The sequence below is a fragment of the Pelophylax lessonae genome (genome assembly GCF_965119305.1).
Source record: "Pelophylax lessonae genome assembly, chromosome: 4".
Lineage (NCBI taxonomy): Eukaryota > Metazoa > Chordata > Amphibia > Anura > Ranidae > Pelophylax > Pelophylax lessonae.
The window spans coordinates 145,214,415-145,230,933 of record NC_138771.1 but is presented as its reverse complement, the minus strand read 5'-3'; the positions used below and the strand labels follow the sequence as shown (position 1 = coordinate 145,230,933).

Sequence of the window (16,519 nt, the reverse complement as noted above, 5' to 3'; positions counted from 1 at the left end):
ACAAAATGGCTGTGTGTTGAGTTATTTTGAGGGGACAGCAAATTGACACTGTTATACAAGTTGTACACTCATTACTTTACATTGTAGCGAAGTGTCATTTCTTCAGTGTTGTCACATGAAAAGATATAATAAAATATTTACAAAATGTGAGGGGTGTACTAACTTTTGTGAGATACTGTATCTGTTTGATTCAATGTCTTCACTTCCATAAATCATAAAGATGATTTACATACTACATTGCACTTGTTTAATCACTGGAAATCATAAGCTGCTACAGCTAGCAGTGCGGGTCTCAGGGATCTCTCTAGACCTGCATTTTGCTTTCAACAGCTGGCTGTCTAAAAGCACATGTAATGAGCAGATGGGTGGGTGCTTAGGTTCCTGCTTTTAGCCGATTGTAATCTCCAATAATTGCATGAGTGCAAGGTAGCACAGAAGTAATTATTTATAGCGCCTGATACGGAAGACATTGAAACATACATAATCATGTACATGGTGCAGATACCTTCCTTGACTTCACACTAAATTCGGTTGCTGCATATTTGTCCCAGGTCAGTGACTCAGAAGTATTTTATGAAGCCATATGATCAGCATGCCAGCCAGGGACCTATTATTTTTTAGAGACAAGTCAGCAGTGACAGGCTTCCGTTGCCTTCATGTTCTCTGACAACCACAAGTTAGAAGTTTTCATGTATGTATGTATATATATATATATATATATTGGTAGAAAAATGGTCATAATTGATTTTCTTTCAAATATTAATGTTTTTTTTAATTAATTTTTTTTTAACTATGATAAAGCAAAAACAATTTGTTGTATCACAGTCTAGAGCAGTCATTCTCAAACAGAGGTTCCTAGGATTCCTCCATATGTTTCTATGGATTCCTTGAGCTGTGGATAATTAACCTCCCATTTGATGGTGCTTGCATAGTTGCAGGGCCAATGGCATTTGAAATAACCAGCTGCAGCACACCAATAATCATTTTAGCTGTCTGCAAGATTGTCATTCCACTGGTCAACGATATAAAAAGAGCATATTTCCCACTGACTCCCCAATTAATTGGTTTTAGCAGGAGTTCCCTTATACCTGAAAAATATTTTAAGGGTTCCTCTGGGGTATAGCCATTGAGAAAGTCTGGTCTAGAAAGTATGTACAGTATTATGGAAATGCACAGTAACAAACTTGTTTTTAACATATACGCTTCTCATGAATGGTATTATAACATATGTTATGGAGTATTATCTGTTTTATTACCCTCTACAGAATCTTGTGAATGAAGAGGGAGCTTGGGCAGCGATATCCACGGAGAGCAATCCCAAAATTCTTTGTACTTTGCTCTGGGATTGGTTGCATCAGCTCTCAGTAAGTCAGTATTCGTAACTAGAGTTAAAAGAGAAGTTTGGGGTTTTCCAAAATAATAAAAAGATTCATACTCACATCTATGTGGCAGCTGCAGCATCAGTTTGATGCTGCAGCTGTACCTCTTTGGCTCTAAGACCGAGAACTGAGTGATGACATGGACGTTGATTTCTCAGTTCTTGGTCTGCTTAAGGCCCCTTTCACACAGGCGGACCATTCAGATCCGCCTGTCAGTTTTTGTGGTGGATCTGAACGGTCCCCCCATGCATCCCTATGGGGCATCGGATGTCAGCGGAGACATGTCCGCTGACATCCGATCCGTCAAGTCTGGACTGATGGAAACCCTATTTTCCATCCGTCCAGTGGATCGGATTGGATGGGATCGGATGAGAACAGAGGGAAGAACAGCTGTCATTCTCCTGCTCGGCGGGGGATCGTCGGATTGATCCCCCGCTGAGATAAACGGAGTCCGTCCAACGGACGGGCTGTGTGAAAGAGCCCTTAAGCTGACAGTCACCGCTCTCCACTCTGCTTCTCCAGCGCTCACTGGAGTCCCTGGTAGGAGGGGGTGGGAGTGGCAGGCTCTCAGCTGTGCATGGAAAAGTGGAGCCAACTGTCAACTAGGCATCTGAGTGGATACTGACAAAATTGTCCGGATCCATGGAGATCCTGGAGCAGGGTCTGCTATGTCAGCTAGGTGCAGGCGGTAGCCCACTCTCAGCTGACCCTGGGTCAAAGGAGAGCAAAAGTAAGTGCACTCCTGTAACCAGCAAGAGAAGTACTGCCAGAAAAAAACTTCTGCCATACTTCTCTTTTAAGCTATACATGTACAGGGTCAGCAGGCAGACATGCCCTAGTTATTCCAACACATAATATGACTTTACAAGGAAAGAAAAAAATTCACACCATTCTTTAGCAGCAGCACAAGAATATCTTGAGGACAGGCAAAAGGGCTATTTTAGTAGGCTGATCATTCCTAGTATTATATCAAGTTTTTGAACTTGAGACTACGTCCAATTTATTTAGTGACAAAATAGCAGAATTTGACGTTTCAGGCACCTTTCGTATACTGTATATTTTATATATGATCCAGCTCCTCCTCTATTGTGATCTTTTCCTCTCTTGCCACATTTCTTCTGTTATTTACCATACCCTCTGACTACATTTCTTTTTTTAGGAGCCTGTACTAAATCAAGAAGACTTAAAGTCCTTCTGTGATGGGGACTGGAGAAATAATCTAACAAAACTAAGCAGGGTGAGACCACATTCTTTTTTTTTTTTTTGTAGGTGATATTTACCTTTAAATTTATTTTTAATAAACCTAATAATCATTGTGAAAAGCAGGTTTTAGCATTCAATGCTAAAACACTCAGTGCTAGTTATATCAAGTGAAGTCCACTGTAATGTTTTATCAATTTTTATAGCCCCCCCAACCATACTGTATAAAAAGGAAATCCTAAGGATTTGAATCATGCTCCCAAAAGAAACAGGTGTTCCACCATGTGTAAAAATATAAATGCCCTCACCAGTGCCCCCAGGTCAAATATATTTACATTTTCTATCAAGTTCAAGGGCACATTGCAAGTGAATAAAAATAATTTATGGCATTAAAATCACTACAAGTAACCATTTAAAATATGTATTGTCGTGCATATGATAGAATATTTTTCTTATTATTTTTTTACTCAATAGTAAAGTCAAATGCTGTTTTTATAAAATAATTTTAAACCTTACTATGTGCACAAAGATTTAACCCCTCATCCATTCAATGCTCAAAAAACTCAGTGTTAGTAATTTTATGTGACCATTAAAATCGTTAAATCAAAAAATGACATTTGTGAAAATACAAATCACATAATACTGCATTCATAAATTCATGTGCCACCAGAGCCAATGCTGAAAATTGTTTTTTTCCAAGTGTATATGCTTAGTGTATTAAATACCATGAAATCAAAAATAAAATATGCAATAAAGTCCACTGTAATGTTCTATCAATCTTTATAGCCCCCCAACCATACTGTGTAAAAAGGAAATCCTAAGGATTTGAATCGTGCTCTTCTCCCAAAAGAAACAGGTGCTCCACCACATGTGGCAATATAAATACACCCACCAGAGCCCCAAGGTCACTGAGACCAATCAAGCCTTTTATCAATTAGTAGGATGTAATAATCAAAAATTCTTCAACAGTTATCAGACACTTCTCCAATGGTGGTGTTCTCCAATTAGGCAAATTGACTCAAGTACCAGGAAATGAACAAATAACAAGATGAGAATGCAACACCGTTTAATAAAAAATGATCATAAAAACTCTCTACATAAAATCTGCTTACAATAAAATGTGCCCAGACCCACACCAGATCAATCAGTCTGCACAATGCCACTGGCAATCTAAATGTCACTTCAGAGGACCGTTCCCCACGCTGTTACCTTGTAAGGCCCGTTCCACCAAAAACTGGATATGACATCAGGGGTTACCCTCAGTAACAGGCAGCAATCTGGTCTCTATGCATTTCGCCTATAGAGGCATCATCAGGAAATCCGCTTTTCTTATTAATTTTGTTTCATTTATTAGTCTTTTAAAGTGCACATGTATTAATGGAGACATTTTATTCTTCTTATTTGTTCTTTAGTTATGATGGTTATAAAGTATTTTTCTAAATGTGAAAATAGTCCTTACTTACTATTTTGGTAGAAACAGCCACAAATATGCAGTTGCAATAGTCAAACACAGTAGTAAGAGGGACAGTGCTCTAAAAGGGCCTGTAAGCCTAAAGAGGGGCAGTCATATCTCCTGCTGAAGATCAGCGCGATCAAGCAAAAAAACTGGCAGAAACCAAAGTAGAGATGAAAACGAGAAAGAAATAAGAAACAAGCCAAATTACTTTGTTAGTTCCTTGAAAAAAATATTCATACATCTTGAAATTTTTCACATTTTGTCATGTTACAACAAAAAATGTTAATGTATTTTTTTGGGATTTTATGTGATAGACCAGGGGTCTTCAAACTATGGCCCTCCAGTTGTTCAGGAACTACAATTACCATCATGCCTAGTCATGTCTGTGAATGTCAGAATTTTACAATGCCTCATGGGACGTGTAGTTCCGCAAAAGCTAGAGGGCCGTAGTTTGAGGATCCCTGTGATAGACCAACACAAAGTGGCACATAATTGTGAAGTGAAAGGAAAATGATAAATGGTTTTCAAAATTTTCTGCAAATAAATATCTGAAAGGTGTGGAGTCCATTTGTATTCAGCCCCCTTTACTCTGATACCCCTAACTAAATTTTAGTGGAACCAATTGCCTTCAGAAGTCAACTAATTACTAAAAAGAGTCCATCTGTATGTAATTTAATCTCAGTATAAATATAGCTGTTCTTTAAAGCCCTCAGAAATTTTTGAGAGAACCTTAGTGAACAAACTGCATCATGAATGCTAGGGAACACACCAGACAGGTCAGGGATACAGCTGTGGAGAAGTTTAAAGCAGGGTTAGGTTATAAAAAAATATTCCAAGCTTTGAACATCTCATGGAGCACTGTTCAATCCATCATCCGAAAATGGAAAGAGTATGGCACAACTGCAAACCTACCAAGAAATGGCCATCCCCTAAACTGACAGGCCAGGCAAGGAGAGCATTATTTAGAGAACCAGCCAAGAGGCCCATGGTAACTCTGGAGGAGCTGTAGAGATCCACAGCTCAAGTGGGGGAATCTGTCCACAGGATAACTCTTGCACTCCACAAATCTGGCCTTTATGGAAGAGTGGCAATGAGAAAGCCATTGTTGAAAGAAAGCCATTAGAAGTCCTGTTTGCAGTTTGCGAGAAGCCATGTGGAGGACACAGCAAACATGTGGAAGAAGGTGCTCTGGTCAGATGAGACCAAAATTGAACTTTTTGGCCTAAAAGCAAAACGTTATGTGTGGCGGAAAACTAACACTGCACGTCACCCTGAACACACCATCCCTACTGTGAAACATGGTGGTGACAGCATCATGTTGTGGGGATGCTTTTCTTCAGCAGAACCAGGGAAGATGGTCAGAATTGATGGGAATATGGATAGAGCCAAATACAGGGCAATCTTAGAAGAAAACGTATTTGAGTCTGCAAAATACTTGAGACTGGGGCGGAGATTTACCTTCCAACAGGACAACGACCCTAAACATACAGCCAGAGCTACAATGGAATGGTTTAGATCAAAGCATATTCATGTTTTAGAAAGGTCCAGTTAAAGTCCAGACTTAAATCCAATTGAAAATCTGTGACAAGATTTGAAAATTGCTGTTCACAGACACTCTCCATCCAATCTGACAGAGATTAAGCTATTTTGCAAAGAAGAATGGGCAAAAATGTCACTCTCTGGATGTGCAAAGCTGGTAGACTAGAGACATACCCAAAAAGACTTGCAGCTGTAATTGCAGTGAAAGGTGGTTCTACAAAGTATTGACTCAGGGGGGTGAATAAAAATACATGCCACACTTTTTAGATATTTATTTGTAACACATTTTGAAAACCATTTATCATTTTCCTTTCACTTCACAATGTGTCACTTTGTGTTGGTCTATCACATAAAACCCCAATAAAATACATTTACGTTTTTGGTTGTAACATGACAAAATGTGATAAATTTCAAGGGGTATGACTACTTTTTCAAGGCACTGTATTTAAGAAGAGTGGTCGGCAGTCAGGTTGCTCCCCACTCCTATAAAGAAAAAAAGCATTTTCACTACAAAATATAAAAACATGTAATAGGAAGCCTGCATTCTGCCAATATGTAACCAATTAAAAATGTAGAAAAAAGCACAGAGATAAATATTTTAAATGGTTACTTGGAGTATTTTTATTGGTCATAAATTATTTTTTTTCACTTGCAATGGGACCTTGAACTTGATAGAAAATTTGACAATTCTAGAAGAGTCAATTCACTTGGTTAGCCATCTCCCATCGTCAGCCTTCACCTTGGTTGGGAGTGTCTACTAAAAATATATACATGCTGGCCCAGCTCATCTGAACCTACCCTTACCTCTTTACATTAATGTTTATGTGTAATGTTCTGGTACCTCTGGTACCCTTGTTTCCATATTTCTCGCTTACTATTTTAGTATGCTAAAACACTCAGTGCTAGTTATATCAAGTGAAGTCCACTGTAATGTTTTATCAATTTTTATAGCCCCCCCAACCATACTGTATAAAAAGGAAATCCTAAGGATTTGAATCATGCTCCCAAAAGAAACAGGTGTTCCACCATGTGTAAAAATATAAATGCCCTCACCAGTGCCCCCAGGTCAAATATATTTACATTTTCTATCAAGTTCAAGGGCACATTGCAAGTGAATAAAAATAATTTATGGCATTAAAATCACTACAAGTAACCATTTAAAATATGTATTGTCGTGCATATGATAGAATATTTTTCTTATTATTTTTTTACTCAATAGTAAAGTCAAATGCTGTTTTTATAAAATAATTTTAAACCTTACTATGTGCACAAAGATTTAACCCCTCATCCATTCAATGCTCAAAAAACTCAGTGTTAGTAATTTTATGTGACCATTAAAATCGTTAAATCAAAAAATGACATTTGTGAAAATACAAATCACATAATACTGCATTCATAAATTCATGTGCCACCAGAGCCAATGCTGAAAATTGTTTTTTTCCAAGTGTATATGCTTAGTGTATTAAATACCATGAAATCAAAAATAAAATATGCAATAAAGTCCACTGTAATGTTCTATCAATCTTTATAGCCCCCCAACCATACTGTGTAAAAAGGAAATCCTAAGGATTTGAATCGTGCTCTTCTCCCAAAAGAAACAGGTGCTCCACCACATGTGGCAATATAAATACACCCACCAGAGCCCCAAGGTCACTGAGACCAATCAAGCCTTTTATCAATTAGTAGGATGTAATAATCAAAAATTCTTCAACAGTTATCAGACACTTCTCCAATGGTGGTGTTCTCCAATTAGGCAAATTGACTCAAGTACCAGGAAATGAACAAATAACAAGATGAGAATGCAACACCGTTTAATAAAAAATGATCATAAAAACTCTCTACATAAAATCTGCTTACAATAAAATGTGCCCAGACCCACACCAGATCAATCAGTCTGCACAATGCCACTGGCAATCTAAATGTCACTTCAGAGGACCGTTCCCCACGCTGTTACCTTGTAAGGCCCGTTCCACCAAAAACTGGATATGACATCAGGGGTTACCCTCAGTAACAGGCAGCAATCTGGTCTCTATGCATTTCGCCTATAGAGGCATCATCAGGAAATCCGCTTTTCTTATTAATTTTGTTTCATTTATTAGTCTTTTAAAGTGCACATGTATTAATGGAGACATTTTATTCTTCTTATTTGTTCTTTAGTTATGATGGTTATAAAGTATTTTTCTAAATGTGAAAATAGTCCTTACTTACTATTTTGGTAGAAACAGCCACAAATATGCAGTTGCAATAGTCAAACACAGTAGTAAGAGGGACAGTGCTCTAAAAGGGCCTGTAAGCCTAAAGAGGGGCAGTCATATCTCCTGCTGAAGATCAGCGCGATCAAGCAAAAAAACTGGCAGAAACCAAAGTAGAGATGAAAACGAGAAAGAAATAAGAAACAAGCCAAATTACTTTGTTAGTTCCTTGAAAAAAATATTCATACATCTTGAAATTTTTCACATTTTGTCATGTTACAACAAAAAATGTTAATGTATTTTTTTGGGATTTTATGTGATAGACCAGGGGTCTTCAAACTATGGCCCTCCAGTTGTTCAGGAACTACAATTACCATCATGCCTAGTCATGTCTGTGAATGTCAGAATTTTACAATGCCTCATGGGACGTGTAGTTCCGCAAAAGCTAGAGGGCCGTAGTTTGAGGATCCCTGTGATAGACCAACACAAAGTGGCACATAATTGTGAAGTGAAAGGAAAATGATAAATGGTTTTCAAAATTTTCTGCAAATAAATATCTGAAAGGTGTGGAGTCCATTTGTATTCAGCCCCCTTTACTCTGATACCCCTAACTAAATTTTAGTGGAACCAATTGCCTTCAGAAGTCAACTAATTACTAAAAAGAGTCCATCTGTATGTAATTTAATCTCAGTATAAATATAGCTGTTCTTTAAAGCCCTCAGAAATTTTTGAGAGAACCTTAGTGAACAAACTGCATCATGAATGCTAGGGAACACACCAGACAGGTCAGGGATACAGCTGTGGAGAAGTTTAAAGCAGGGTTAGGTTATAAAAAAATATTCCAAGCTTTGAACATCTCATGGAGCACTGTTCAATCCATCATCCGAAAATGGAAAGAGTATGGCACAACTGCAAACCTACCAAGAAATGGCCATCCCCTAAACTGACAGGCCAGGCAAGGAGAGCATTATTTAGAGAACCAGCCAAGAGGCCCATGGTAACTCTGGAGGAGCTGTAGAGATCCACAGCTCAAGTGGGGGAATCTGTCCACAGGATAACTCTTGCACTCCACAAATCTGGCCTTTATGGAAGAGTGGCAATGAGAAAGCCATTGTTGAAAGAAAGCCATTAGAAGTCCTGTTTGCAGTTTGCGAGAAGCCATGTGGAGGACACAGCAAACATGTGGAAGAAGGTGCTCTGGTCAGATGAGACCAAAATTGAACTTTTTGGCCTAAAAGCAAAACGTTATGTGTGGCGGAAAACTAACACTGCACGTCACCCTGAACACACCATCCCTACTGTGAAACATGGTGGTGACAGCATCATGTTGTGGGGATGCTTTTCTTCAGCAGAACCAGGGAAGATGGTCAGAATTGATGGGAATATGGATAGAGCCAAATACAGGGCAATCTTAGAAGAAAACGTATTTGAGTCTGCAAAATACTTGAGACTGGGGCGGAGATTTACCTTCCAACAGGACAACGACCCTAAACATACAGCCAGAGCTACAATGGAATGGTTTAGATCAAAGCATATTCATGTTTTAGAAAGGTCCAGTTAAAGTCCAGACTTAAATCCAATTGAAAATCTGTGACAAGATTTGAAAATTGCTGTTCACAGACACTCTCCATCCAATCTGACAGAGATTAAGCTATTTTGCAAAGAAGAATGGGCAAAAATGTCACTCTCTGGATGTGCAAAGCTGGTAGACTAGAGACATACCCAAAAAGACTTGCAGCTGTAATTGCAGTGAAAGGTGGTTCTACAAAGTATTGACTCAGGGGGGTGAATAAAAATACATGCCACACTTTTTAGATATTTATTTGTAACACATTTTGAAAACCATTTATCATTTTCCTTTCACTTCACAATGTGTCACTTTGTGTTGGTCTATCACATAAAACCCCAATAAAATACATTTACGTTTTTGGTTGTAACATGACAAAATGTGATAAATTTCAAGGGGTATGACTACTTTTTCAAGGCACTGTATTTAAGAAGAGTGGTCGGCAGTCAGGTTGCTCCCCACTCCTATAAAGAAAAAAAGCATTTTCACTACAAAATATAAAAACATGTAATAGGAAGCCTGCATTCTGCCAATATGTAACCAATTAAAAATGTAGAAAAAAGCACAGAGATAAATATTTTAAATGGTTACTTGGAGTATTTTTATTGGTCATAAATTATTTTTTTTCACTTGCAATGGGACCTTGAACTTGATAGAAAATTTGACAATTCTAGAAGAGTCAATTCACTTGGTTAGCCATCTCCCATCGTCAGCCTTCACCTTGGTTGGGAGTGTCTACTAAAAATATATACATGCTGGCCCAGCTCATCTGAACCTACCCTTACCTCTTTACATTAATGTTTATGTGTAATGTTCTGGTACCTCTGGTACCCTTGTTTCCATATTTCTCGCTTACTAATTGCGTCCCATCTTGTTATCCAAGAGACGCATACACCTTTAAGACCGGATGACATCATTGCTGAGCGCCGCTATGAGCGGCTATTTCAATCGCCGGCTTTCTCTCACTCATTGCTCGTTCAAACCACATGTTCACCGCACCTTCTCCTGTGAAGTCGGAGCTGCTGGCATTTCCCTTTGCTGAACTGAAGCCGGAACCTCGCTGCTGATCCGTATCTCGCTACGGGATCACCTCTCACTATTGGACTCTATCCTTACTAACCTATCTAAGTGATAAGTACCCCACAGGGGATTCCTTACTAACTACACTCCTACTGTCATCTACTACAAATACCAGGACTATCTGTATCTATCTGTTTCCTATCATCTGCATAGACTGTTAGCTCTTGGGACAACCTTCAACTATCCTTGCACTAGGTTACTCTGTCTAAGTATACTCCATCTGTGTCCTCCTACCATCTGCACTATACTTGACATCAGAACCTATCTGCTATTATCACCACCTGCAACTCTCCTTACTACTCCTAAGTGCTCACCATACAATAGCCTGTCTCTCATCTATACTTCTCATATATTCTATCCCTCCATTAATACATCTGATTGAGTATATGTATATTGCATAACAGGCTGTGCACTGTGATGAAGTCCTGAGAGTTGGATATGTTTGTTCAACAGAATCTCTACAAGGCTACTGAGTGTAATAATTCTGCAGCTGTAAATCCATCCACTAACAAAAACGCATGAACGTTACAGATTGAACGAGCCTTTAAAAAAAATATGGATTCAGCAGAATTACCCACTCATGTACTACAATTAAAACAGCAAGTAGATGCATTGATCCTTGCGCTTACAGAGGTACAAAACGAAAATCAGGCCTTGAGACAGCAGGTTGGCCGTCTCACACAGCTTTCTACTGCTCAGCCCCGTGAACCTAAGATAAACCCTCCTCTAGTGTTTTCCGGTGATCGGAGCAAATTCCGTGAATTTAAAAACGCATGTCGTTTGCTTTTTTTGTTAAAACCTCTAACCTACACTGACCAAATTAAGGTTTGTACCACTATCTCCTATTTGACGGGTGAACCCCGGGCCTGGGCAGACGCTCTTTTTGAGAAGGATGACCCACTCCTTAATTCTTACCTTTTATTCCTAGCACAACTCGTTAGTTTATATGAAGACCCCAATAAGCAGAGTACCGCTGATACCCAATTAAGGGCCTTAACCACTTAAGCCCCGGAGGATTTGGCTGCTAAACGACCAGAGGCTATTTTGCGATTCGGCACTGCGTGACTTTAACGGACAATTGCGCGGTCGTGCGACGCTGTACCTAAACGAATTTGGCGTCCTTTTTTTCCCACAAACAGAGCTTTCTTTTGGTGGTATTTGATCACCTGTGCGATTTTTTGATCACGCGCTATAAACAAAAAAAGAGCGTCAATTTTGCAAAAATAGCAATATTTTTCCCTTTTTTTTATATGAAATTCCCCCAAAAAAAAATGTAAAAATCAAAATTTTTTAATATTTTCGGCCAATTTGTTTTATGCTACCTATGTTTGGTAAAAAAAATCGCAAAAAGCGTATTTTGATTGGTTTGCGCAAAAGTTATTGCGTTTACTAACAAAGGGAAAGATTTTTGTCATTTTTGTTGTTTTTTTTTTTAACGCGTAATGGCGGCGATCTGCGATTTTTTTTGCGGTACTGCGACATTGCGGCGGACAGATCGGACCCTTGACTGACATTTTTGACACTTTTGGGGTTACCAGTGACATTTCTACAGTAATCAGTGCTATACATATGCACTGTTACTGTAAAAATACACTGGTAGTGAAGGGGTTAACTTTATTTGAGAGGGAGGGGCTGTGTGTGTCCCTAGGGGCGTGATTCTAACTGTGATTGGCTGTGGCTTCAACTGTATGCAGAGTGATCAATGGATCTACATAGTAGATCCATGTGATCAGCTCTCATACAGAGAGGAGAATGACAGGCAGCTTGTTTACACAAGCTGCCTGACTTTCTCCCTCTCCCCCGCCGATCAAAGAGTGGCCGGCGGCGATCGGGTCCGCCGGTCACACGCGCGGGGGGGTCCGTGACCACGCGGGAGCGGGAGCGCGCCTCCGGCGGCGCGCGCTCGCTCCCTAAACCCTCACAGGCGAGCGACGTAGACCTACGTCACTTTGCCTGTGAGGGGCTGACCGCCGCCGTAGATAGTCGTGCGGCGGTCGGCAAGTGGTTAAAACAAGGAAGGAGACCTGTTGAAGATTTCGTGGCAAATTTTAAAAGATGGTCCCCTGATTCAGGGTGGAACGACACAGCTTTGCGAAGGCAGTTTAGACTCGGCCTATCTGAGGCCATAAAAGACGAGCTCGCCCGAGCGGATTTACCTGGCACTCTAGAGGGACTGATACAGACCAGTATCAATATTGACAGACGACTACGAGAAAGAAAGGCTGAGAAGATGGGCTCACCATTATCCAGTCCTTCTCGGATGTTGCCTGCTGACCCTACTCCTATGGAAGTAGGAATGATACGCCACCTCTGTCCCTTTCTGAACGTGCCAGGAGGAAAACCGAACATCTCTGCATGTACTGCGCATCCCCGGATCATTTGATAAGCGGCTGTCCCCTTGTCCGCAGAAAAGAGGGTGAGTGTTCAAATGTCTTGCTAGGGGGACTTACAACTTCCTTTTCTAATCCTTATCTTTTTGTTCATTTAACATTGCAGTGGGACCAAACTAGGATCACCACCAAGGCTATGATCGACACAGGATCTTGTGGGAACTACATTGACATTTGTTTTGTCTCCCTTAATAAAATACCTATTGTTTCAAAACCTGTCTCCGTTAGTTTTATTAACGGTACCCCTTTATCCTCCGGTCCTATCACCAGTCAGACACAGGCACTCCTTGTAACTGCTGACGAATCTCATGTGGAGACCACCACCTTTGATGTATTAACTTCACCACATTTTCCAATCATTTTGGGACTTCCCTGGTTACACATACATCAACCAATCATCGATTGGAAAACAAGAACGCTAGTCTTCTCTTCTCACTATTGTGAAACGATGTGAATCGTCCTGTAGGTACGAAGTTGCTATACTTCGTACCTACAGGACGATTGGGCAGATCTCCTCCCGCTGGCGGAATTCGCCTATAACAACGCGACTCATAGCACTACTAAACAAAGTCCATTCTACTTAAATTAAGGGTTTCATCCCACACTCCTTCCACCACGTATTTTGCCATCAAGTAATCCAGTGGCATCTGATTATCTTACCCAGATAAAGGATTCTCTGGGATTACTCAACAATACCATATCACATGCTCATAGCCAACAAAAGAGGTACTACGACCTCCGTAGGAAACCCTCTCCCCAATATGCCATTGGGGATCTTGTTTGGCTTTCTACAAAAAATCTGAGATTAAAGATCCCTAGTAAGAAACTTGGACCTCTATTCCTGGGACCTTTCCCAATACAGAAGCTTATTGGAAAAGCGGCTGTACAACTCACATTACCAACAGACCTCAAGATACATCCCATCTTCCATGTGTCCCTACTGAAGCCCCATGTTCCTAACCAAGGAATAAGGCCTACTATCTCACCTCCACCTCCTGTACAAGTGGAAGGTGGAGAAGAATTTGAGATAAAAGAGATTTTGGATTCCCGTATCCATAGAAGAAAACTCCAGTATCTAGTACGTTGGAAGACCTATGGGCCCCAAGATGACACCTGGCTGGATACCTCCGATATACATGCCCCTAGACTGATTCGCAATTTCCACTCAAAATATCCAGAGAAACCAGTTCTAGAGGCCTTCTGGAGCCAGCCTTAAGGGGGGGGTACTGTAATGTTCTGGTACCTCTGGTACCCTTGTTTCCATATTTCTCGCTTACTAATTGCGTCCCATCTTGTTATCCAAGAGACGCATACACCTTTAAGACCGGATGACATCATTGCTGAGCGCCGATATGAGCGGCTATTTCAATCGCCGGCTTTCTCTCACTCATTGCTCGTTCAAACCACATGTTCACCGCACCTTCTCCTGTGAAGTCGGAGCTGCTGGCATTTCCCTTTGCTGAACTGAAGCCGGAACCTCGCTGCTGATCCGTATCTCGCTACGGGATCACCTCTCACTATTGGACTCTATCCTTACTAACCTATCTAAGTGATAAGTACCCCACAGGGGATTCCTTACTAACTACACTCCTACTGTCATCTACTACAAATACCAGGACTATCTGTATCTATCTGTTTCCTATCATCTGCATAGACTGTTAGCTCTTGGGACTACCTTCAACTATCCTTGCACTAGGTTACTCTGTCTAAGTATACTCCATCTGTGTCCTCCTACCATCTGCACTATACTTGACATCAGAACCTATCTGCTATTATCACCACCTGCAACTCTCCTTACTACTCCTAAGTGCTCACCATACAATAGCCTGTCTCTCATCTATACTTCTCATATATTCTATCCCTCCATTAATACATCTGATTGAGTATATGTATATTGCATAACAGGCTGTGCACTGTGATGAAGTCCTGAGAGTTGGATATGTTTGTTCAACAGAATCTCTACAAGGCTACTGAGTGTAATAATTCTGCAGCTGTAAATCCATCCACTAACAAAAACGCATGAACGTTACATTATGTAGCTGTTTGGGGGAGTGAAAGTGAATACTATAGATTTTTACTTTGATTGTTGGGCCACTGGCATCATATCCATAATGTGATTTTATCACATCCAAGTCACTAAACTCATTCTACACTTCATTCATAATCTCCATAGTCTCTAAACTGGGAGGTAAAATCATCGACATTTTGCTATGCAGGCCCATGAAATATGAATATGTCAATGTATTTTTTTCCCTTGGGAAGAGATATATACAGTATATACAGTGCCTTGCGAAAGTATTCGCCCCCTTGAACTTTTCGACCTTTTGCCACATTTCAGGCTTCAAACATAAAGATATAAAACTGTAATTTTTGGTGAACAATCAACAACAAGTGGGACACAATCATGAAGTGGAACGAAATTTATTGGATATTTCAAAATTTTTTAACAAATAAAAAACTGAAAAATTGGGCGTGCAAAATTATTCAGCCCCCTTAAGTTAATACTTTGTAGCGCCACCTTTTGCTGCGATTAAAGCTGTAAGTCGCTTGGGGTATGTCTCTATCAGTTTTGCACATCGAGAGACTGAAATTTTTGCTCATTCCTCCTTGCAAAACAGCTCGAGCTCAGTGAGGTTGGATGGAGAGCGTTTGTGAACAGCAGTTTTCCGTTCTTTCCACAGATTCTCGATTGGATTCAGGTCTGGACTTTGACTTGGCCATTCTAACACCTGGGTATGTTTATTTGTGAATAGGGTTGAGCGAACACGGAGTGTATTATTCGTGTTTGTACCGAATAATTGCATTTTTGTTACCCGAACACGGACCCGAAAACTTTACTGTATATTCGGGTAAAAATCCGTGTTCGGTCATTTTATTTCCGGGTTTTGTATGCATTGGCGCGCTTTTCATGGAGGACTTTCAACAGCCAATCAACAAGCGTTTAACTGGTGTGCCTTAAGCCATCCCAGCTATGCCTACAAATGTATTAGTAGCTGTGATTGGCCATCTGAAGCATGTGACCAAGTCTTTATAAGTTCGAGCCAGCGCCGCTGCGTCATTATGCTGTGTAGTTCAGGGACAGAGCACACATCGTGCTGGCTGCTGATTAGGGACAGACTGTAACGCTCCTGCGTTTCATGTATGGTGTGGATTTTCAGCTGCAGAAATATTCCACTTCAGTAGTCATGTAAGAGAAACGCTGAGATACCATTCCCAACCCTCAAAGACTCATCATGTGTGGAAGGTCTCAATTCAGCTAGTAAATACACACACTCAACAAGATGTTTCCTAGAGGGACTTATGTATATAGTAATACAGTGATGATAGACTGAAGAGACAGGTTGGGTGGAGATGGTAGATGACAGACACTTGAAGGTAAGATAGTAGCAGATGGATGCAGATAGGTTTAGCAATCATGTATGGTAGCAGATGACAGAGTAGTAGGTGGACATACAAGAGAGATCAACCCAGTGCAGGAATAGGTAGCAGTAGGCTCAAGAGCTAGCAATCTAGATATGCAGATGTGATAACAGTCCTTACTATGCAGAGCTAGATAGTGTAAGCTTTAGTATAAAGTTTATAGAGGTCTCCCCTGCGGGGTACTTATCACTAATAGCAATGTAGCCGAGGGGTGGTTCAGGAAGAGCGGATGATCCAGTAGCGGGATACAGGGATCAGCGCAGCGTGGTTCCGTCAGCGAGGTATGCTTGCAAGCA

General features: G+C 40.4%; 1 protein-coding gene across 1 annotated transcript in view; it reads left to right on the top strand.

Moving 5' to 3' along the window:
* Positions 1–16,519, top strand: part of LOC309554872 (protein tyrosine phosphatase domain-containing protein 1-like) — a 90,947-nt gene that overhangs the window by 36,959 nt on the left and 37,469 nt on the right. The window contains exons 9-10 of the mRNA XM_082256595.1: positions 1,266–1,364; positions 2,539–2,616. Of these exons, the coding sequence (XP_082112721.1) occupies positions 1,266–1,364; positions 2,539–2,616 (177 nt within the window). The remainder of the gene's footprint in view (positions 1–1,265; positions 1,365–2,538; positions 2,617–16,519) is intronic.